Source organism: Hakea prostrata, chromosome 4, assembly GCF_041222555.1.
Source record: "Hakea prostrata isolate BN-2017 chromosome 4, UWA_Hpros_2, whole genome shotgun sequence".
Taxonomy (NCBI): Eukaryota; Viridiplantae; Streptophyta; class Magnoliopsida; order Proteales; family Proteaceae; genus Hakea; species Hakea prostrata.
In genome coordinates, this window is record NC_142603.1 from 44,014,616 (window position 1) to 44,037,467 (window position 22,852).

The 22,852-nt window shown below is 36.9% G+C and overlaps 3 protein-coding genes across 4 annotated transcripts; 1 reads left to right on the top strand and 2 right to left on the bottom strand.

The window, feature by feature from the left end:
- Nucleotides 1–363: 363 nt before the first annotated feature.
- On the bottom strand, nucleotides 364–900 carry LOC149019021 (FAS1 domain-containing protein SELMODRAFT_448915-like). Its single transcript, XM_089154040.1, has one exon. The coding sequence runs from the start codon at nucleotides 898–900 to the stop codon at nucleotides 364–366; it is 537 nt and encodes a 178-aa protein (XP_089010166.1).
- A 6,203-nt stretch (nucleotides 901–7,103) lies between these two features.
- Nucleotides 7,104–14,748, top strand: LOC149019022 (uncharacterized). 2 transcript variants are annotated; one of them, XM_089153108.1, is made up of 8 exons: nucleotides 7,104–7,350; nucleotides 7,605–7,660; nucleotides 8,246–8,408; nucleotides 8,547–8,635; nucleotides 9,902–10,034; nucleotides 11,334–11,426; nucleotides 12,845–12,947; nucleotides 13,712–14,748. In XM_089153108.1, exons 1-8 carry the CDS (start codon nucleotides 7,186–7,188, stop codon nucleotides 14,107–14,109), a joined length of 1,200 nt encoding a protein of 399 aa, XP_089009234.1. In that variant the 5' UTR covers nucleotides 7,104–7,185; the 3' UTR covers nucleotides 14,110–14,748. The 2 variants fall into 2 exon arrangements, with proteins under 2 accessions (XP_089009234.1, XP_089009235.1); XM_089153109.1 differs by having other exon boundaries at nucleotides 7,224–7,350; nucleotides 7,605–7,643.
- A 621-nt stretch (nucleotides 14,749–15,369) lies between these two features.
- On the bottom strand, nucleotides 15,370–19,103 carry LOC149019023 (tagatose-6-phosphate ketose/aldose isomerase, putative (Mog1/PsbP/DUF1795-like photosystem II reaction center PsbP family protein); the record flags this gene model as incomplete). The annotated part of the gene is made up of 8 exons (XM_089154041.1): nucleotides 15,370–15,928; nucleotides 16,144–16,260; nucleotides 16,754–16,826; nucleotides 17,157–17,214; nucleotides 17,429–17,486; nucleotides 18,115–18,175; nucleotides 18,440–18,519; nucleotides 18,714–19,103. Coding segments are annotated over 7 exons (813 nt in total), but the record flags the coding sequence as incomplete, so codon positions are not given.
- Nucleotides 19,104–22,852: the final 3,749 nt, after the last annotated feature.

Sequence of the window (22,852 nt, forward strand, 5' to 3'; positions counted from 1 at the left end):
AATTTTCATATGAACCCCCTGAGGTTTGATCTATTTCATTTTTAGTCCAAAAAAACTGAGACTTTGCATCTGTCTCTCCTATACTATAGAAAAAATCAATATAAGGACAAATTACCACTTTTATAATGAATTTGTCCTTATTTTTTAAACTTTTTATTTTTATTTTTATATTGTAAAGGATGAAAGTTTATTAATTTACCAAATCAGATCCTCCTTCGTTACCCGATTCCCAAGTTCCTGGTTCTACCAATTCTAAATCCTTATTTTCCAAACCTAATCTCCAACTCGTGAGCAAGCTGTGTTTGTGTTTTGGGCTCAGAAAGAGGAGAGAGTCAAAAAATGGAATTAAGGTACTTACGATTTCTACTGCTGCTGATCTACAAAAAACTTGGTGCCCGAATGATGAAGACCTAAAACATTTCCAATCGGCGAAGAAAACCCTTTGGGGATGTCAAACACCGGCGACTCGTGGAGTGGCTGATCATCGTAAGCGGTGGAGTTGAGGACTAATCCAATTCCTTGGACAGAGAATGCGCCATTAATAATCACATCAGGATGTATGATAAGGCAATCATCAATGGTGAAATTCGAAATGGTGTTGTTAGTCACAAGGATCGATGTGTTCCTGAACAGAGTAGCGAGACGATAACCAATTGGTAACCTCAGGAGATCGAAAAATGTGAGTTCTTGAGGAACAATATGGTAAAGGATGATTGACGAATGGAAGTTATGAGTCAGTGATGTGGCCGTGCTTTGAACAACATCGTCGGTTGGGATGAAGAAGTTTGCAGTCATGGGGAAGGTAGATGGATCTAGTGCAGTGAGAATATCAGCCCAACTTCTAAAATCATTTGCTCCCAATATAGCTTCAATGATGTTATGAAGCTGTTCCGGCGACATTTGTGGATGTTTCGACAATGTTTTTGGTGGGGATGGTGGAGACGTGGTGGGTGTTGCTGTGAAGAGAGGGAGAAACTTTTTGGTGGGGATGGTGGAGACGTTTTTGTTTGAGATAAGAGGAATATGGAGCAACTCTTTGTCTCTTTAGTGAATTCTCTCTTGATTTATCTGCAACTCTGCGAAGCCAAATGTCAAACAAGTCTCCAATATTTCCTATTCCTGAGCCTCATCATTTTAGTGACTATGGTTTCCACCCCCAAATCGATTATTTCCAGGTTCACTCATTTTTCAACTATTTTTTTGTTATGGGTTTTTCTCTCCAATTTCCATCTCACCTTTCTTTTCTTGTATAAAGGTTATGGAGGAAGCTCGAAAGCACAAGAGGGATACGGCCAGATCCATTGATGCTCTGCACTTCAAGTTACAGAAACCCATATCGAAAGAAGACTCAAAGAAGAGCAAGCAGGAGAAGAAGAAGATGATGTGGTGGAGAAATGATCTGCTCTTCTGGAAATGGAAGTGGGCTTACATTGAAAGACCCAATGTCGAAGAGAACAGTTTAAACAAAAGCAATTGAGTTTGCAGAGGATCAATGTCCAGATCTGTCTACATTACAGAAAGTAGCAGAAGTGCTTTGGCCACGCCGTACTGGATGAACTGTAGACCTGCATCAGAGCCGCTCACTGGAACACTTTTTCAGGCGACGAATGGGGAGGTGGAGGTTGAGATACCTTACATTTGTCTCAGAGATGTCAACATGGAATTGAAACCACAGCACCACCATCGAATCTCAAAATCCGCCGTGCCCCTGGCCATCTACTTGATTTTGTAAATTAACAAACGGTAAAAAAATACATTAAAAAAAAAAAAGGACAAATTCGTCATAGAAAGTGATAATTTGTCCTTAAATTAACTTTTTCTATAGTATAGGGGAGGCAGATGCAAAGTCTCAATTTTTTTTGATTAAAAATGACATAGACCAAACCTTAGGGGGTCCATATGAAAATTACCCTCTTACTAATTATATTCTAGTGATTTAGTCCTCAAAAGTCAACATCCCAAATGTGATTAGGAAAGAGTATATACATGAAATAATTTATGGAAACAATTTAAATTTGAAGGGATTTTGTAATAGAATCTTCAGAGGGAGCGAGTAATCATTCCAATTATGTCCCAATGATTTAGGCCTCAGAAGGTAACATGTTAAATGTGGCTAGGTAGGAGAATTTAAATAAAAGAATTTATAGGAAATAATTCAAATTGACCACATATTTGCATCAAATTAGGACTCAAAATGACCAAAAATACTCTCGAAATCGGGGTTGAAATTTGCAAATCTTTGGGCGAAATCTTGTCGAAATTTCGGTGAGATTTCGCCATATCGCCCAGCGAACAGGCGATATATCGCACCTTGACTCTATCTTTACCCTATCCCTAATTCGCTATTTCAATATTTCGTTTCGTCCTTCACTTCTCTTCTTAAATTTACTTGCTTTGTCTCCATTATTAGATTTACTTGATTTGTCTTTGTTAATATCAGATTCTATCAATTGTTTGATCTTAATTTCATTAGGATCTTAATGAACTAATAATAAAAGAGGCATTGGTTTATTCGTTCCAAAATTGTACCGTACTAGATATCGGGTTTAAACCATTTTCTTGCACCCATTTAATATTGAAACCATACAGAACCATTTTTGTAAATCCCCAAACTGTACCGTACTGTGTAAATTCGATACAATACAATTCTTGTTTTTGATATTCAAAGTTGATAAAGAACCCTATTGACACCCTTACATCTACTATCTCTAGAAAAATATCCATTGAGTCGGTTGTTAACGAGGAGGGATTTCAACCCCCAACACTGTGGTTCATAGCCGCACATTCTAATCCTCAACCTGCATTGACAAAATTTTGTCCCTATTGATCCAAACGTATAATTCATGGCGAGATAAATAAATAGATCGGGAAACAAGGTGTGTGTCGTCTTTCACATGAAGGAGAAAAATTACAAATTCAATTCCATACAAAAATTGATTAAAATAAATGTGAAATTAGAATTAAATAAATATAATTTCTTAACATTATTATTTAATATTGTTATAAAAATTGTAATAATATTAATAAAATAATATAACCAATAAATCGCACCCCATAAGGCGTTTGTGGAATTTAATTGGGGTAAACAAGCTTGTGAGCAAGGTTTAAAGTATCGGTATCGAGTATCATACCGTTAGGTGATTTTAAGAGACGTATTGTCCTGTATCGAGTATTGTTCTCATATCGGTTGGGTACAAATATGGATGTGTATCGGCTAGTATCGTATGGTATCGAGAAATACTTTAAACCTTGCCTGTGAGGACTACCAGTGCACAACAAGAAGCTTTCAGTTGTTACTAGGCCAAGCTTGACAGCACCTCAATACCCATGGGCCAAAATTGATACTGATGCAGCTAAAGCACAGAATGGCAATTCAGGCATTGGCTTCATCATTAGGGATTATAAGAGCAAGGTTCTTCGGGCTGTCTCTCTCACAGCAGGTTGAGTTTGAAGAAATAGTTGTGGGGAAAGGAATGACCATTGGCCGCTCTCCACTACTTAGAATGAAATCTGATTAAAAAAAGAAGGGAAGGAGAAGGGGGACATGCCATTAGCCCATAACCAGTACACGTAATTAAGGGATCATTTGTTTGCTGAATTTGAAGTGGAGCGGGAAAAAGTAAATTTTTTTGTGAATTCCCAAATACGATTTATTTGGTACAATGGAATGGGAAAGTAGGCCTATCTGCTAATGGCATGTTATTTTTCCAACCCATCCCCTTTTAATATCTCAACAATAAATAAGAGAGATTTTGTGGGACATTAAGTGATATAATAAAAGTGGGACCCACAAAATTATAATTTTTACACAAATTTTTTTTTTTTCATTTATTATTCTCCCACTCCACTACAAGTGAATCCCAAAATAGAGGCTTTAAAGTATTGATACTCCACTTTATATTTGAAAAACACAAACACCATAGTCGTTGAATATTGTAGTCCATTTTATTAGTGAAACATTAACTCAATCTTTATTTTTCTTTAATTTCAAAAATGCCCTTACTAAAATCTCAGGAAAACAAAGGGGCCATTAGATGGTTGACACATGTTTTATTCTAATCCTATACTCATTTATTCTTTCAACACTTAAAGCCATGCTTGCATACCCCAATATATTATTTCTCCTCACTCGACTCTCCTCTGCGCTCATTAGATGGTTGACACATTGATGTTTTGCATTGGAGCATGACCTCTGATGCTAGAACTGTGACATGCATTAAGAGAAGAAGCTCAAGGTAGCCACTCAATGAATTAGAAGATCAAGAGAACACTATCATAGCTTAGTTTGTTGCTAGGTGATTGATAAAAAAACAACTGATAATTTGATATTTCCTTATGAAACTCTCCTCTAAGATCTCGTTAAAATTGAAATTAAACGGCTGTTAATTGCTATAACACCCATTAATCTTGTTAAACTCAAATCTTCAATTGAATGCGATTTTGATTGTTTTTTCAATTTTTGTGTTGAATACTTTTTGTCTACTTTATAGGTATACCGGGGATTCGTCTTGGATACACCAATATTCAAATCTAAATCTAATTAGCAAAACCGCTATCCGAGTCTAAATCCGAATCTGGCATAAATTTAGAGAAGAAATCCGAATTCGAATTCGGAATTTTATCGGATATTTGATAATAATCCGATCCAATAAACTATCCGAATATTGATTGGTGATTGTCAATTTTTTTTTTATGATTTCTAATTTTCGATTATCGATTGCTAATTACCGGTTTCTAAATCCAATTATTAACGCATTTAAAAAAAAAAAGTATTTAATATTTGACTCTAATCGGATAATTTTCAATTTATGATTATCCGATTATCATCCATTTTCAGAGAAAAAAATTTTAAATATTTTACTCTATTCAGATAAATTTCTATCCAGAATTTTACATCTTCTTATGAAAAAGTGATGCATGTCAAACAATGCCTTAAAGATCAAAGATTGTTGTAGGTATGCACTAATTCCTTCTTAGCCTTATCTTTTGTTAGCTTTCTATTTTCATTATTCTTGTACCCTTCCCCGTTTGTTTATTCAAATTCTCTTGGATGGACTGTTGTAATTCTTAATAAAATTGATTTGGTAAGGATAAATGCAGCAACTTGGAGAAAAACTTGTAATAGCTGAGCGAACTAAAAATTTGGGATAATTTATTCATAAGTTGTGATCTTTGTTTGATTTGGGTGTTTCTGAGTTTCTCTCTTTTGTAGTTTTAAGTTTGAAGAATTGATTGTACTCTAAACAGATACAGAGTTGATTCTTTTTTCTTTTTCTTTTTTAAATGGTTCATAGTTTTGAAAGTAGACGATCATATGTACTTGTATCTATGTTTACGTTCTGTCGTGGAACACTATAGTAATCATCCCATTGCAATCTAATTCCTCTTCTTCTTTCGATATGAATGTATTTGTGTTCGGTATATATATTCACACCGTATTGTACGAGTAGATCAGCTCCCCATCGGGGTAGCACAAAGTGCTCCCCGACGGCTTTACCACCATAAAAACAGGGGGGCCAGGGGTGGGGTGATGGGAGGGCTTTTTTATTTTTATTTTTATTTTTTTATTTTTTACAGGTGGGTCCCACCAAATTTGTGGTAGAAAAGCTGGCGGGGAGCACAGTCAGGGGTGATGATCCGAATTCCCGTATTGTACTTGTAAACAAACAGATACTGACATCAAGGGATTGGGATCATCTGTGCTCCCCGACAGCTTCCCAATCACAAAAACCAGATGGGTCCCACAAGTGAAAAAAAAAGTTTTTGTTTTTCCAAAATGTGTTTTTTCACCAATGGGACCCACTGGCTTTTGTGGTTGGGAAGCCGTTTGGGAGCACTCTGTGCTCCCCGTCAGGGGAGCTGATCCTGACTCGACATCAAGATGGCTTAAATAAAAATGAGATCTCACATCGTTAACCTTTTTTATTTTTCAGAGCAAGAAACAAATAAAAAAATAACATTCAACTCAGCTAGGGGTGTAATTTGCAGCTCGAACCATTAAAACCAAACCGCACCGGCCCCGACTGAACCTTAATGGGTTGTGTTTGGGCTGAAGATTGCAGAGTCTGTACCAATCCGAACCCAAACCGTAACCCGTTTTACAACCCGTTTTATAGTTTAATATTAAATATTGTTTGAATCATCATATTACCACTAGATAGCTGGTATAGACTATCAGCAAAATTGAGCATGAATTCAAATATAAAATAGTCATTCTACTACTTATAAAGGACAATTGGAAGAGTTAAATATGAATGCCCAACTGAATTTATCAAGTTTGTTTAAATTAAGTAAATATTTATCCAATCTAGAGGTATTTCTTTTGCATATCAAATTAAATACCAACAAGGAGAATAAAAAAAAAATTTCATAAAAGGGAAAAATTTAACATTTTCACAAAAAAAACCAATTTTCAAGAGAATCAATCATAGGCCATAGCATAAGTTGGAATTTAAAAGGGTTTTTGGTTTGAAGATTTGTTTCAGGAAGACTATCCAGTGGAGTTTGAAGAATGAGCTTGCAGTTTCTATCTTACTACTTATTATCTGGGTTCTTAATTTCTATAAGGTGGGTGGGATTTCTACAACATAAATTAACTTTTTATTTTTTAATGAAAATTGATCAATAGCAATTTTGTTTTTCATAGAATTTTGATTATTGTTACAAGATGCTCAACTTTCTTTTTCTTTTTTTTCCTTGAATATCACAAATTGTTAGCCAAAACGGTTAGTCAACCCGAGTATACATAGTTAGCCCAAACCGCATCAAATCAGAACAGGCCGAAACCGTTATTTTGCTAAGGTGCATGTTTGGGCTGAGTGCTTTTGAGCCCGAAACCGTAAAGCCCAGCCCGAAACCGCACCGTTGATGTCCCTAAGCTCAGCCAAAAATATGTTTATAGGTAAATTTCATACGAAGAAAAGAGTAAAATTGCCTGTTTCAAACAAAAAAAAAAAAAAAAAAAAATCCTAAATATTATTACAAGAATATCCATGGGAAATGTGTAAAATCCAAAGAGAAAAAAACCACTTTTTGGTGAAAGCTTAAATTTTTTTTTTTTGGGGTCTGAGAAAGCTTTAAATTTTAATACGCCTGCCTACCTTACAGGATACTGTGTTCCTGCTTGAATTTCTTATTCGCTGCGTTGGAAGCGCACAATTTCCCGCTTTCATATGTTATCTTATAATGTTCTCTCTCACTCCATCACTTCGTCTTTTGGTTCCTCAATGGAGAAGAAGAAACTGCAACTTCTTGATTTCCCTCCCTTCCAATCGGAAGATTGGGTTCGTTTCTGGTGCGACTTCTTCTCCCAAGAACGATGGTTCAGCTTCAGTGCCGAAACAAGCACAGGCATATTCCTATTATCTCTTGGAATTCCATAAATCATAAACGTTAATCATTGGCTTTGCTTGATCAATTCTTCTATTTCTACTTCCTTTGACTCGTCGTATTCATGTTGTTCCTTCCGAATTTGGAGTTTTATCGAGCTTTTTGTTTTTGTATATCTATTTATATTCATCATTTTCGTGCTACTTCTTCAATCTGCCGACGAGTGAAATTTAATTTAATTGACATTTTTTTCTTCTAATTTACATGGCTGACAGCTTGATTATGATCCTTCCGGAGAGATCTTTGGACTCGAGGTCGGTCCGCAGCCAAGGTTTCAGTATTTTCCAATTACATTGTTGGACAAATTGCATGCTTGCCCATAAAATTACAGTATTTTGGGTACTGAATTGCTAGGATTTATCAGTTAAAGTCGTCATTAGGGCGAACTCGTCAATAGACTGCAATATTTCATGACGACTTTTGGCAATTGTTGATAAGCTTCTGCCACAGGCTAATTAATAACTTGTTCGCTGCTATTCTAGGTTCTTACAATTTGAGAGGCTTCATTTTTTAGCCGTCCGCTTCAATGGCACTGGCTTGTTTTTAATTATTTGAATGATAGTGTGGTCACCCATTTAGAATCTCTCTTTATTTCTAAGAGGACTCCAGGAGGAAATTCAGTTATTAGTTAATGTTGAAATGCCAAGAAAAGTGCAGCTACTGGGTTTTGTCTGAATGTGTGTGTGTTTTTCAGGTTTCTGTTGAGGGGTAAGAGCCAAGTTACTCGTAACAAACATAACCTCCAAGTCTATGTTTTGTTTGCATTAGTTGTTGTAAATTTACTTTCAGATCACCACATTTCCCTATTTACACTGGCTTATGTTTATCTTTACTAAGTGAATCTTGCTTTCTTCAGGAATACTGCCGCTGAAGCAAATAAGCCAAGGTCCTGGTTTGGTCCCAATGGCCAATATATCAAAGAATTACCTTGCCCAAGCTGTAGGGGCAGGGGCTATACTTCGTGTACAGAGTGTGGAATAGAGAGATCTAGGTTAGATTGTTTACAGTGTAATGGAAAGGTACTGTTGTGCAGGGACCTACCTAAAACAGCATAAATTTTAGCTTACATTTTGATTTTAGGGTGCTAGCTAGTGAAGTTGTGCTTGATGTTTTGTCTACAATTTGCATGCATTCACTTTTTCTTTCAATGTTAACAGGGAATAATGACTTGTCAACAGTGCTTTGGAGAATGTGTTATATGGGAAGAGTCAATTGATGAGCAGCCATGGGAGAAAGCTCGCTCTAAGTAAACTTTCAGCACGCTTTCACTTTTTTTTTTTTTGTATTGTCAGCTTGCCAAATTGAAGTTTATGAGTTTATACATTACTGTTTAACACCTACTGCATGCTTCCTATTTGTATGTGTTTCATTTCAGTCTCCCATGTACTCTGAGTTGGGTTTAAAGAAAAAAGAAGAGCAAAGCAAAATAAAACTTGGAGATGTGTAGTCATAACTGCTACTGTGCCTAGGCTATCCATGGGGTTTAAGAGGGTGAAAAATCTAGTCAAAACCAACAAGGTGACCAAGGCAGCTTAACGCCTATGGGGCACCTTGACAACTGTTGTAGTATTTAAAAATTGAATAATTTTCATCATGTAATAATTAGACTTCAGCTAGATGATTATGAGTTGTGGGTGGCCTTGGTGCAATGGTAAGGGTGCTCCATTGTGATCAAGTGGAGACAGGTTTGAGACTGGAAACAGCCTTTCTGTGAAAGCAATGTAAGACTGCATACACTATGACCCTCTGTGGCCCTGCAGTGGTTCTTGTACTGATTATGCTCCTTATACATGATTGTGGTTCAGGTCAAGCAAGTTGGTCCTGCTAGCTAGCTGAAGATAATTTCTTATCAATTTGATGTGATTAAGGTGGGAGATCAATTTGAGTGCTGGATGAGGGTGTGTCAGGGGACAAAACCTTAAACAATTCTCTGCATTTTTAGTATATCTTGGTGCAATATAAGGATATAGAAGTTTATCTTCCAGCCTTCAGGTGTGCTTAAGATGGGACTTAGAGCTTAGCAGGGTCTGGTGTAAATGGATTTTGGCAGCGAAAAGTGGAATCTTTTTTTATTTCATCCAGGAGGTCTTCAGAAGTAATCTTGGACTTGATGCATGATCTATGGAGCTTAGCAGTGCACTCTCTTATCGCTAACAACTTTTCTTTCTCATTGTTATCCAAAATTATTTAATATTTGCTTCATTTCCTGAGTTGTTTTCTGGAGACCTCTGCTCTTCCCGACTACAAAGTGTTTGGGTGGTTGTTTTCTTTGTGATTTTATCTGACATGTACATAACTGCAATTGCTTTTCCAGATCGTGAAATGAGCCCAAACACAGCTGTCATGTACTTGTTGATGTAAAAAGAAAGATGAAATGACATACATTAGCTAGTGATATTTTTACTCTTCTAGGTAGAATAACTGGGGGCCTCTATGTTTCCTTTACTAGGGACTTGTGGTAGTAAGTAGTTGTAGCTGTTCATACACTCTAATGCATAGTTGCCTTTTGCAGATCTCCATTCAAAGTGAAGGAAGATGATGAAGTAGATAATCTGGATATAAATTTAGATGTGACAAGAAAATCAAAGCGTGTGTACCAATCACCTTCTCCTGAAGTTGGGTTAAAGATCAGCCGATCACTACGGGTTAGCTGCTACTTAGACATTTTTTTTTAAAAATCTTGCCTTGTCCCCATTCTATTTTTTATATTTACTTTTTTGTTCCTTTTAGATGCATTTTTCTTTCATTTTTTTTAGTCACACTAAATGTGTTCCTTATCTTGCTTTACAAAATGTATCCCCATTCAACTTGAGACTATTTGTGTAGAACAGTTGGGTTCTGCCGGTTTCTGTCACTCTCAGTTTTATTCTTATTAGGCTCATTAGGCTTTTTAGGTCAAGAATCAAGATAAAGATTGACTTATTAGAGCAAATTATTTATACATGCCCTGGGTTTGCAAAAGATTACGCTTACTCCCCTGGACTTTATTCTATTACATCACCCCCCCCCCATGTTGCAGATTATTTATTCATGACTTTCTAGGTACAGTTCTAGTCCAAGTAGGAGTCCTATCTGAATGAAAAATCCTTTTAAATGTTAGTTTGTTTCAAATTAAACTCTTTTATTTGTTAGAGTCTAAGTAGGATTAGTTTACTTCAGGCTATAAATACAACTGCTTGTTTGTAATCAAATCAGTTATTGATGAATAAAAATTGACAAGAGAGTTGCAGCCAAAGCTTGTGATTTTGGGTGGGTAGGGTTTCCCATTTGGAGGAAGCCCTGACCTGTGCTTGTGTTCTTTCTCTTCAAGTATTCAAACCTCAGCAGTGTTCTGTAAGTGATCCCCCAATCCCTCCCCTTCCTCGTATTCCCTTTTCTCCTTCTCCTTGCAGCACTCTAGAAGTTCTCCTCAAACCCTAAAACCTGCAACTGTTCATTCCCTCCCCAAATCCTTTCCCCTTCTAGAAATAATACCACCCCATTCCCAACAGCAGCCCTAACCCAACCCCTGAAATCCTAGAACTTCATCACTTTGTCTTCCCCAAAACCCTAAACCCTCCGACTGAATCCGAATTTATAAAACAGCAATTCCAAATTCAGTTTTCTGTCCAATTCTTCATTATAAACCCCTGGCAAACCTATTCTGCATTCCCCACAACCCGAGACTCCTCCATAAACCCTAGAAACCCTAGCCGTAGGGTGGGAAACCAGTTTGCCCTAGCCGCAAGCCTGGAAACCCTAGCCAGACCTGCTGTTCATTAAGGATCCTATTAAAATTTGGCCTTCTTATGGAGGCTACGTCATTTTCTCTAGTGTAGAGTTTGAATATCATTATATGGATAAACAATTCATGCATCCTTCATAGAATTTCCACACGATGACACCTCTCCTTTTTTTATTACCAAATGTTAAAGTTAATTTCTTTTTTAGTTGGATGCTTGCAGAGTCTCAATGAGAAAACAGGATTATTTAGTAAACACATGAAAATTATCCATCGTGACCCTAAACTTCATGCACAAAGGGTGGCTGCAATCAAGGTATGGCATCTGACAATCACTATCATCACTGGTCATATTTTATTGTTATGAAGGACGTGTATACATACAGATTTATATGAGACTTACTATTTCTGACACCATATTAAGGCAAAACAGATTTTTCCGTACTTAGCTGTACCATTTATCATGTGCTGAAAGCTTTAGTGTCCTCTTGAAAAATTCTGATGGGGCTTCAACTTTACGTGTAATTAAGAGGACCTGGGGGTCCACCTATCCACAGAACTTGGGCCCCTTGAGGCTAGATAAAGATGCGAAATACAAGTATTCAATTCTGTTCCAAGCTTGAATAAAAGCCAAGAGACCAAAAAACTCTTGAAATAAAATTGGTCTGACAGGCTTCAATCCCATAACCTGACCAAAGAAATAAAAGTGTGTATCAGAGTTCAGAAGCCAGCCTCGTTCACAGATTGTTTTTTGTCCATTGGATAAGTACATGAAAATCAACCTCCAGGTTAAATGTCTGGAGTTGACTGTTATTTGTTCCTTTGATCCTTTAAGACTTGCTTAGCTTGTTCAAAACTACATTAAGTAGGATATGCAATATGTATATATGCTATGTATGATAAAGTGTATTATATTCTTACCAAAAAAAATAAAATAAAGTGTATTATATTAGACCTCATGATGCGAGATGGCTGTATCTTAGGGCAGTCACATCTCACAGATTTCTCTACTTATTGAAATCTATTAAAAAAAATGAGGCTGTAGATGACCTAGCATATCCGTGGGAATCGTCTACTTTTGTCTTCAAATCTTACTTGGTTTCTTGTCTTCCAAAAAGTAGCAGTTCACAAATGACATCATCTCCAATGAATCCTACCACCTGCCTTTCCCCAAAATGAACATTGTACACAAAATAAAATGCTGGCAAAAGAAAATGATAACCGTATGAGCCCCAAAATGGTGGAGATAACTAGACAACGCTAATACAAGCTTCAGTTGGTATCCATATGGTTAGATGACTTAGATCTCACTGTGGTAATCTTCAGACTTCAGTTTAAACCCTGAATAAAGTGTGAGTTGAGCTAATTTGAAGCACATCATCTATATGCTGAAGCTTTTTAACTATTACACACCTAAAAACTTTACTATTTTGTCACCTGAAATAAAAAGTAAAAAAATAAAATAAAATAAAAAACACATTTAGTCCTGCATAGCATCTGAATGTACATTTTTACAACTGCTGGACTCACCTTATTTAGTGCCACAGTTCTGATCATCTCTTTAACTCTCAAATACACTTTCAAAGTCCAAACATAGCTATGTATAGTCGTCATTCCAGCAGCAACCCAAAGCTTCCCAATCTCATTAATTGAAATGCATGATGGCACTTAGGGACTATGGATTGCTGTCAGTATCCATTTCTTTTCCATAATCGATGCAATTTATCTTTCCAGAGAGCTAAAACGACTCCTGCAGCAAGGAAGCAGGCATCTGAAGCTTTGAAAGCTTTCTTTCGGGATCCGAAGAACCGCCGAAAGAGAAGCATTGCCATGAAAGGTTAGTGTATCAGTTGCATTGAATTGCATTAGTGGCATGACTTACTGCTATAAAGCCATGGGTCAAAATAATATCTGTTGAAGCAAATTACATTTACACCCCTGGTATTTGCTAACAATTACATGTAAACCCTTCGGAATTTATTCTATAACATTAATATCTCTTATGTTTTGAATTATATAACAACTGTACCCTATTGTCAGAATAATAGGTTAAGTGATGAGTAAGCATGTATTGTATTGTTGAAATTTTCAATATTACCCTTGTTCAAACTCTATAAAGAAAAAAAGAAAACAACTGAAAGTCTCCAATTTTTTCCCCAAAAAAGTTATTTTTCTAAGTAGTTTCCTAGAAAAGTCTCCTGAAAAAATGTTGATTTATCCTAAAACTTGGCTGACTTTTGTGTATATTTTTATTTTTTATTTTTTCAAAACTTGCATTAAGATCACTAAGGGTAGTATGCCTTTATATTTACAACTGACAGTGTTAGGCACACGGGGATGTTTGTGATAGAATGAAGTCGTGGGGGTGTAAACGTAATTGTTTGCAAACACAAGGGGGTAGAAATGCAATTTGTTCTATCTTTTCACATCCCTTGGGTTCCAAGTATTATATCTTTCATTAGTTAATTAGTTAATCTTGAATTGCTGTTTGAGCAACTATTTTTTGAATCTCTTCATCTAGTAACTTTTTAAAGTTTAAAATAGCTATCCCTTTTCTCATTATCTGTTCTGTTCTGATCTTTTTTTTCTTCTTTTTTTCAGGAGTGAAATTTTATTGCAGCAACTGTGGAAGGGAAGGGCATAGAAAGCACTATTGTCCTGAGTTGGATAGCTTAGTAGATGGGAGATACACATGCAGGTTGTGTGGGCAGAGAGGCCACAATCGTAGAACCTGTGAGAAGTCCGAGGCAAGTGAGCCAAGGAAGAGTAATCATCCAAGACATCAACACTGTAAGGTGTGTGGTGGAAGTGGACATAATCGTAGGACATGTCCCCAACTGACTGGAGCTGGTTCATCAAAGAAAGGGTTGCTGACTTCATCAACTGTATCTTACACCTGTAGCTTATGCTCGGAAAAAGGGCACAATATTAGAACGTGCCCTATTAGAAAGGTTTCACACGAAAACATAGCTACCAAAGAATTCTTGGCAACGGGGTAAAGAAACCCTTCTGTGGCCTTCCTCGTGGAGCAGAGCTGCTTCTTTGAGATAATGTCTGTAAAATTAATGTTTTGATGAATTAATTCTGTAAAATTACCGTTGTGAGTTGGGACAGGTGATAGTACAATCTAGTCCCAGAAGCCATTCACATCACGATAAAAGAACTCTCTTTGGATCCCTTCACCCACCTTCCTTTTTTCTACCCGGACAAAATCTTCCCCTGCTGTTTTAAACCAAAAAAGAAGAAGTCAGGTTTGAATCCACGAATGAGGAACCGAAATCTTATGAAACATTATTTCGGATGGGATTTAAGGAGTGGCTGGAGAATGAACGACCTTGACTTTGTTCTCCCTCTTCGGCTCTGGAACTTATATTGAAAGCCAGAACGGAAGAAACCTTAGCAGTTCTATCAAGTTAATATGGCTTCAATAGTTCAATGATAACATATAAATCTTCCAAACTCAAGAGGTAAACCTAGAACGTTGCGAAGCTTACTTCAAAAAATACTTGAGAAAACAATAATCAGTATTCAAAGTCGCTCTAGGCTTCTTAGTTAACTTTAAAGTGAAAATCCAATCCCAATTTTTTAAACAAGGGTTGTGTTTGACCCGAGTATGTTGAAACTGATCGCAATGCCTTAGGTAACCAGGTGCTGGAGGGAAGTGGTGATGAAATATTTTGCTTTTCTGAGTACTTGGGATTGGTTTCAAATCAATCTTAGGTCAGGAAGGGTTTCAGCGTTTTATTTGACTTCACCGCTTAATTGTTGGGGCTGGGTAATATCGATGGGTGTAAAAGAGTTCTCTTTTCTAACTAGTGGATCAAAGACTTTAAAATTCAACTTCAGGAGCTTCAGAACTATCAAAACCCTAAAGTCTAAGTTATGAACCTGTACAATTCAACTTTTTGAATACAGGATGGGGGATAATGGTAAATCATACCATTTTAATTAAAGGGTATAATGGTCATTTCCTCAGTGGTTAACAACCAAGAGAAGGTGTTATCTTTTGTGGAAACCTTCTCTTTTGTAGACCGAACCATAATTGTTGGGGACGTTAAGGGGTCAATCACGAGTTTAGACGAGTTCAGTAGCAAAGGCGCAGGGGGTTGCCAATGAAGGGTTAGTATGGTTAAGAACCTCACCTCCCAAGGGGGGGTTTAAACCCTGCGAGCGGCATATATAAGTAATATCTCCCCCCCTCCCCAACCCCACTCATATGTAACAGCTCCTTGTAAGAAAAAGAAAAGTCCCTGGGGGGGTTGGGGGTTAAAAAACTCCATGATTATTTGTTTTAAAGACCTATGGCTCACATTTCAACCGGAACATAAGCCAAGCAGAATCCCAGGTGGACAATCCTGTGTGGCTTTCCACATGAATAGCATGCCCAAGGTGGTCAATGATCCACTCCCTGTATAATTTGGTAGGTGCTGCAGGTCAAGTGGATGGTCAAGTGTTGCTTCATCACATTCGTTTCTCACTAGCAGTAATGAACAAGTCAGCCGGAATGCAAAAGAGAATGACAATCTAATCAGTTTCTTCTGGCAAAGTTAGAAGACATCATACTTGATTGACAAATCATATCAAAACTTAGTTCATATTGCAAGGAAAATTTACTGATCCCTTGCTCAGAAGGCCTGGCCAAGCTTCATATGTCAGGCCTTCGACTTAAGCATCAAATTTCCAGCTTCTGCATCTGGGAAGATTTATCAAACTCACACAGGCCTCTGCCTCATGCTGGAACTGAGAACCTCTCGAGTCTCCTCAATCAGGACGTACCAAAATTCTTGAATTCTTTAATGTTCAACTTCTGAGCCTCATCTGCACTGACCATGAAACCATACTTGAGCTAGCTGCAAATTCAAACTAAACTACTAGAACTGAAAGCTTATTTAAAATCTGCCATTCACCAGACAGTGAGTAAAGTCCTATCATGTAAAAATTTACACTATTTCCACAGAGACAGGAAGGAAGGTGGGCTAACAGCCTTTCACACTGCTTGGGCTAAACAAACAAGAGACCATCAATCCACAGACCTTAGTGAATATTTCAATGAATGACTATAAAATTGATAGTGACATAGCAGCTGAGCGTAGTTTCACACCATCATCCTCCCATTTAGAGTTTGGAGCAGCAGCACCAGCGACAAATACCTATAACATCAAAGGCATCCAAAGTTCACTTTATACGAAAAACTCTATTCAATTACAGCCAAGTTAACATTATTGATACGAAAAGGGGACTGTCCTACTTTGACAGCCAAGTTTGGCTCAGGCAAAACGGTCATGATTCAAAAGAAAAATTTTGGAGCTAAACCTCCTGTTCGCTAATTTAGTAGCAGAGGGAAATGACACAGACCCATTATTTTAAAACAAAGCTACAAATATTGTTCACGAGATTGAGTGCGTATACTCTGCCCCAACATAAAAATTCCAGTACAACAGTTTGTACAAACTCTAGAGCCTCTTTCCCTCCCCACCAAACCACCCCCACTTCTTGTGGTAGATCTGTTGCATCATATCCCTCAGAAAGATATAAGGTTTAAGACAGTAGAGGGTCCCCTCTACCAATCCCAAACCAGCAGGTAAGCATTAAGTAAGAAATCATCAAGTCCCTCAGTAACAAGAATGCGCAAGGCCTGAATACCTTCCCACTGTTAACAGCAGCTACTACTGCAATATGTTCCTGATCAACTCCATACTCATAGAAGTAATAAGTCCTGAAATAAATAGGATATATATAAAGCCACAACCTTAGGAAATTGCCAATAAAATAGAATGTTAAAGAAAAATATAGTTATCTTAAATGAGTTCCTCACAGCAAAGCATTCCTTTGGCAACTAACTGGAAGTAGATACCCACCCATTCAAGAAAATAATGGATGAGCAGCAGTCCATGTTGAAGTTATTATCACATCCTAACCAGATTTCTATTGTCTTTGCCACAAAAGTAAGTGCATTATAATATCTTATACATTTTATTCTTGAGATGCTGTGGATCTTAATAATCCGCTGCATTTATGGAATCTGCACCTTGAAGATAAACTTTACCTGTAACCTTCATCTTCTCTGATTTTTATTGTACGTGCAGAGTATAATGTTGCCCGACCTGCAACAACAAAGTCCAGAATTTTATTCCCATAAAATACATAACACATAGTAGTACCAGATATAGTATATCCTTCTACATCACCAAAGAGAGATTTCAACTAGGTCACAAGAACATTGATATGGCTATCGATGTTAGACACCACAAAGTTTCAAAAAGCATGGTGCACTTGTAATGAAGGATGCAAGTGAAAAGTATCACAGAAGACACTTACCTGGCACAAAGAGTTTTGCACTGTCTTTCAGGGATCCTAAATCTGAGACATCTTTTGCCTGTTAAAGTTAGCATCGGTAGGAGGATCAGTCAAGGAAAACCGGAAGAACTCTCCATACATGCATGTGTAAATGCTTTTGCATAAGTTACAGAATTTCCATAACACAGATACTATATTAGTTAGCCCTCATTAAGAAGATGGTCTTCATTTGCTTGTCTTTTTCTGGGATGCAACCTCATTGCACAGCACTCATGTGTTTTTACATGTTTTCTCTTGATTGACAGCAGGTACCAAATCAAAAGCTTGGTCCAAGTAGATCCAATGATGGCATTAGCTTGATCCAAACCCCCCCCCCCCCCCCCTAAAAAAATAAAAAATAAAGAATTTAGATTCTTCTGTCGTGTGTTGACCAGCCATATAATCTTCACCCAATGAAATTGGATTTATATGAAGGCTCAGCTTGCAATAGGCTTGAAATTACTAGAGGTAAGGAACAGATCTGCCAGCAGCAACACATGGTCCTACCATGATGGCATAAAATTACCAAAACATGATTCTGGAATCATCGAAGTATCATATAAAAAGATTTTCCCTATAACAAAGAATCACTTTTAAAACTGTGGAAGTTTTAGAGATAACCCTAAAGCCAGAGAGAGAGAGAAAAAAAATCATTTAACTGTGTCAACCTCTAAGAATGTGATTTTCAGCTGATTGGAAGGGCGAATCAGAACACTCACAACTTCCGATCTGCATGAACCAATGAATTTAAAAAGGTAATGTGAGATATAAAGTGGATAGAGCAACTGTTCCAAATAACATGGTAAAGTTTAGATCCTCCCATTCAGCATATGTAGGTGACAATGCTGAAAATCACAGGATTAAGAACACCATTTCAAAAAAAAAACTCTATTTTGAAAGGAATGAAAAAAAGGGTATCAGCAAATATAGGAAAGTAACTTAGAGAAACTCCGGTGAGTTCATCCAAAAGCAATTCAATATGACAATGCATACCCATCAGGAGATGCGAAACGGGCTGCATAAGTCTTCGGCTTTGCTTTATCTCCATACAACGACAACCCAGCACTGTAATCCTGTAAGTATAAGATATAAGCTTCAGTTAATTAGCATGTTTAACAATAAATTTCAACTCTGCATTAGAAAAATTCCTCCCAAATATCATTCAGTAGTTTGGAGACTTCAGAGATTATCTCAATCATCTATTTGATCATTGAAGAAATAGGGCAAAGGTTCGAAAAGAATATGTTTTAAGTATTCAAGTAAATACCTCTGGTTCCATAATATCTTCGAACTGAGGCGGGACTCGGATGGCAAATCCATCGCCCAAGAACTGAAACCAAGACTTCGTATTCGCAATGCCGGACAGAATCGATTTCTTTGAAGCCACCTCTTCCGCAGAAGCCAGTGAGTTTCCAAATGGTAAATTAAAGGATAGGCTTAAGGAAAAAATGGAAACTGTAGCAGTCTTAAGAGCGAAATTCCGCCTGGATGAGTCGCAGAAACTAGTAATTTCGAATCTGGGAAACCCTTTAGATTTGGAACTAGGGCTAGAATTTTGCGGGAGGTTTTGCTGGATTTGGAGAAAGGCAAAGAAGAAAAGCCATGAGCGTGTGCTGAACTGCTGATATCGTCCATGGCGAGCAAACAAAGTAGATAACGTGGTTTAACAGTGCAAGAATATATGGTGATCACATTAGAGGGTATTAAAGACATTGCACGCAAGTGAATCGGGTTTTTGGATTTTTTGGATTTTTTTTCTTGTAAAGACCTCTCCACTCTAGTGCACTATTCATCCAAAATTTTGTTAAAGAGTCCACCTGTCAATGATTGTATCAAATGAATTGTGAGACACAAAGTTGGGAAAAGAGTGGAAGATGAGTAGAGGAAATCCAAATGCTTTCATGGCTGAAAGACACGGGAAGAAACTTACGCTTTTCGTTCTCTTTTTTGATAAAAAGATATCTATTTTAAAGCAGGTACATAGAGAATATGGTCATACACTCACACCTCCTTCCAAACCTCATGGTGTTCACCTTTGGCCTATGATGTTAGATTTTCAAACTATTCTTCTAATAAATCTTTTTGAAACATTTTTAGTTCCCTTCTCCCATTCATAAACATTTTTAGTTTCCTTCTCCCATTCATCCCAAGAAATTGATAAGTGCAGGGTATAATTCTATTGGCCATGTAGTATGCTTTGGCTCGAGTACAAGGTTCTAGAGTTGCTTTTGATTGCACCAAATCTGACTAACTTTGATGTGGGTCTCCTTGGTCTTCTGAAAGCTATCTATCATGCCTTGTACTACCACTTTGATTGTATCACGACCATCAAAGTTTCCATTTGTGATGAGTTGAACGGACCTTGCTTGGGTCCTGCGCCATAAATGCGCAGGACCATCAAGCATGCACTTTGGGCGGTGGGATCGAAATTTCGATCTCGACCGTTGAAATTCAATGGTTGAGATCGAAATCTCGACCGAAATTTTGGCTTGATGATCCTGCGTAATTAAATGTGCAGAATACAAGCTTTTTCGGAGTTGAACAGTATCCCTAGAAAGTAGCCCCCAAGCCTATCTAGTTCATCGTTTGAATTGTTTTTTTGGTAATACCAATCTTGCACACATTAGTATTACTTCATTACTTTGCCAAAAATTGTGTAGAGAATTGCATACACATTTCAGCTTATCAAAGATAGGTGGATTATTTTCCAGCATGCAGCTTATTCGAGGTAGAGTAAGTTGCATGTCCCTTGACCATTTATTTTTAAAATTCATAATACGAAAAGGTCTAATTCCTTGTTAGGTAACACAACCTCATTTCGTAGTAATCAAATAGCATAGTAGGTGATCAAAATATTAGAGAAAATCCCTCATAACATTGATTTATCCAAATCAAAATCGAAAAAATAAAGAGAGGCATAAACCCAGTAAGGTATTAAAGTTGAGGTTTTCTAGTCTACGCCCTAGTGGCCCTTATCTAATGACAACCAACAAATAGATGCCATGTTAAATCTCCGTTATCTCCACAAAACACAAAACAAGAATGAATTGATGTTCATTGAGTGAGAGAGGGTTGTCATAGTTGAAATACATGCTGGAAAAGCATTTTAAATTTAGGATGCACATTCAATTTCCAGAAAAATTTCCACCAAACATTAGTATGATCTTGGGTTGAGGAAACCCACGGATCAAATTAGAAAGAAGTACATTTACCATCTCCGACATTCCTGAAGACTTGATTTTCGAGAAACCTTTGGATAAAAGACAGAAGAGTGGAGGAAGTATTTAGCTTTAAGACATTGTACCCAAAATATAGTTTCGAGAAATTGCGCCTTCCAAAATATTCAAACTCAACCACCCAATCCAAACTTATAGTTCTGATTCTTCTAAATTATGAAAACTAGAAACGCAACAACTTGTTCTAACTCAATGGGGCTGGCTACATGGATTATTGCCTTTCAATCAGTTTTGTTTAAGGCCATGCTAGACAAGGCCTAAATTAAGCATATCATTTATCACCACTTTTCTTAAAGTTATCTTAGGTCTAACCCTAAATCTTCTATTTCTTTCAATTTGGGGCATTTACAAGCCTTTGTTGAACATGGTCATGCCACCTCAAACGACTTTCTGGTAGCTTATCATTTGTTGGAGCTACTCCCAAACCAACTCTAATATGATCAATCTTTATCTTATCATTCATATTTGTGTCACTCATCTATCTTAGCATCCTTATTTCTATCATACTAGGTTTATCTATATAATATTTTTTAATAGCCCAACATTTTCCACTATACATCATAGTTGGTTGAACAATGGTCCTATAGGATTTTCTTTTGAGCTTTATAAGAATACATCAATCATACAAGATCTAGACGTACCTCTCCACTTAATCTACCATATTTTAATTATTTGGCAAACACTATCCTCTATGTCACTTTTTTATTTTTTTTATTATGATTGAACAAATTACCAGAACTAGAAAATGAAATGAAAAGTATTCAAGAATTACAAACTCACTTCCATTTCCCAGAAATTTCTTCCGATTTCTCTTCCATGGGGACAATTCTCCCTCCTAGGTCATTCCATCCTCTGTTCAACCCCAAGCCATGAACCTCGTATCTCTTGCTTTGCAACTCAGATCTACTTCTTTCTATCTCACCAGACACATCATGTGAAATCTCAAAAGACCATATTCTCCATTACTAATAGCCCTATTTTCATTCCCTAAAAAGCTAGGGCTCATATCTTCAACATGGATTAGCAGCTTTAGCCCTCTCTCTTGCCATTGTTTTTAATTTTTGAAATCATTTCATTACAGAGTAAAGCTGATGATTTTGAGTATACTGACAAATTCTGGAAAGATGGAATCCACCAATTGAAGAAAGAAACAATAAAGAGTTCTTGTGCTTGTTACCATTATTGGGCTTCATAAGGATGACTTTTCATCCTGATCTCAAGCTTTGCCTCATATGAGCTATTTTCATATGATCTTTTCTTCTCATTTTATTATTTTCCTGGTTTTATATAATTGGTTCTCTATTGTAATTTGCAATCTTTACATAAGTAGTATTTCCCAAATGTACCTTTTTTTATCTTTCATAATTATCCTAACAGCATGGAATATATGTTGTATATTTATTTGAGAATTCTGTCATACGAAAATCATCGAACCATTTTTCCTATTGAGATTTCCTCTTATTTCCAGTCAAAAAGAAGGGGCAATCACAGGTGGCCCAGCATTCACAAAAGCTGTTGGAGAGCGTGTTCTTGATGCCACTGTTACAATACGAAATAACATAAAACCAGACTCATTAAAAAACCATCTAAATTTTCTCATTACATCCCCTCTGGTGTATAATTGAATTGTAAAAGCCATGGTTCATCTCAAAGAAAACAAAATTAAAAGTTTCAGTTTCAAACATTTTACCAGAATCAGGAGTATAGAGTCCCTAGAAGTCGGAACCTTGACGAACCTTCATTTGATCATTTTTTTGATCATTTAAAAAAAATCACAGAAGAACGCCCACATCCTTGAACAGGCTTGGTCACTGCAACCTCATTCAAAGTTAGGCAACCCAAATAAGACTCTAGATGATGGTACTAAGCTTTCCTGAATACAGTAAGGTTAAAGAGGAAAGGTGGGAGTAGAAACCAAGGGAAAAGACCATTCTCCTTAACATTTCTTGACACTTCTGTTTACTGTGAAGTGAAGGAAAGATGATTCTTCTTGAGAAATAATGTCATTAAGAATCTTCATGAATCTAAATATGTTTGTGGCCTGATGTGGTTAAGAATAGTTATGGTTGGTTAGTGGCTAAGAGATTGTCAATAACATTTTATATTTTTATTATGCATAAAATGCTAGAATTGCAAACTTAAGTCAAGAATTCCAACTATGGGATACATT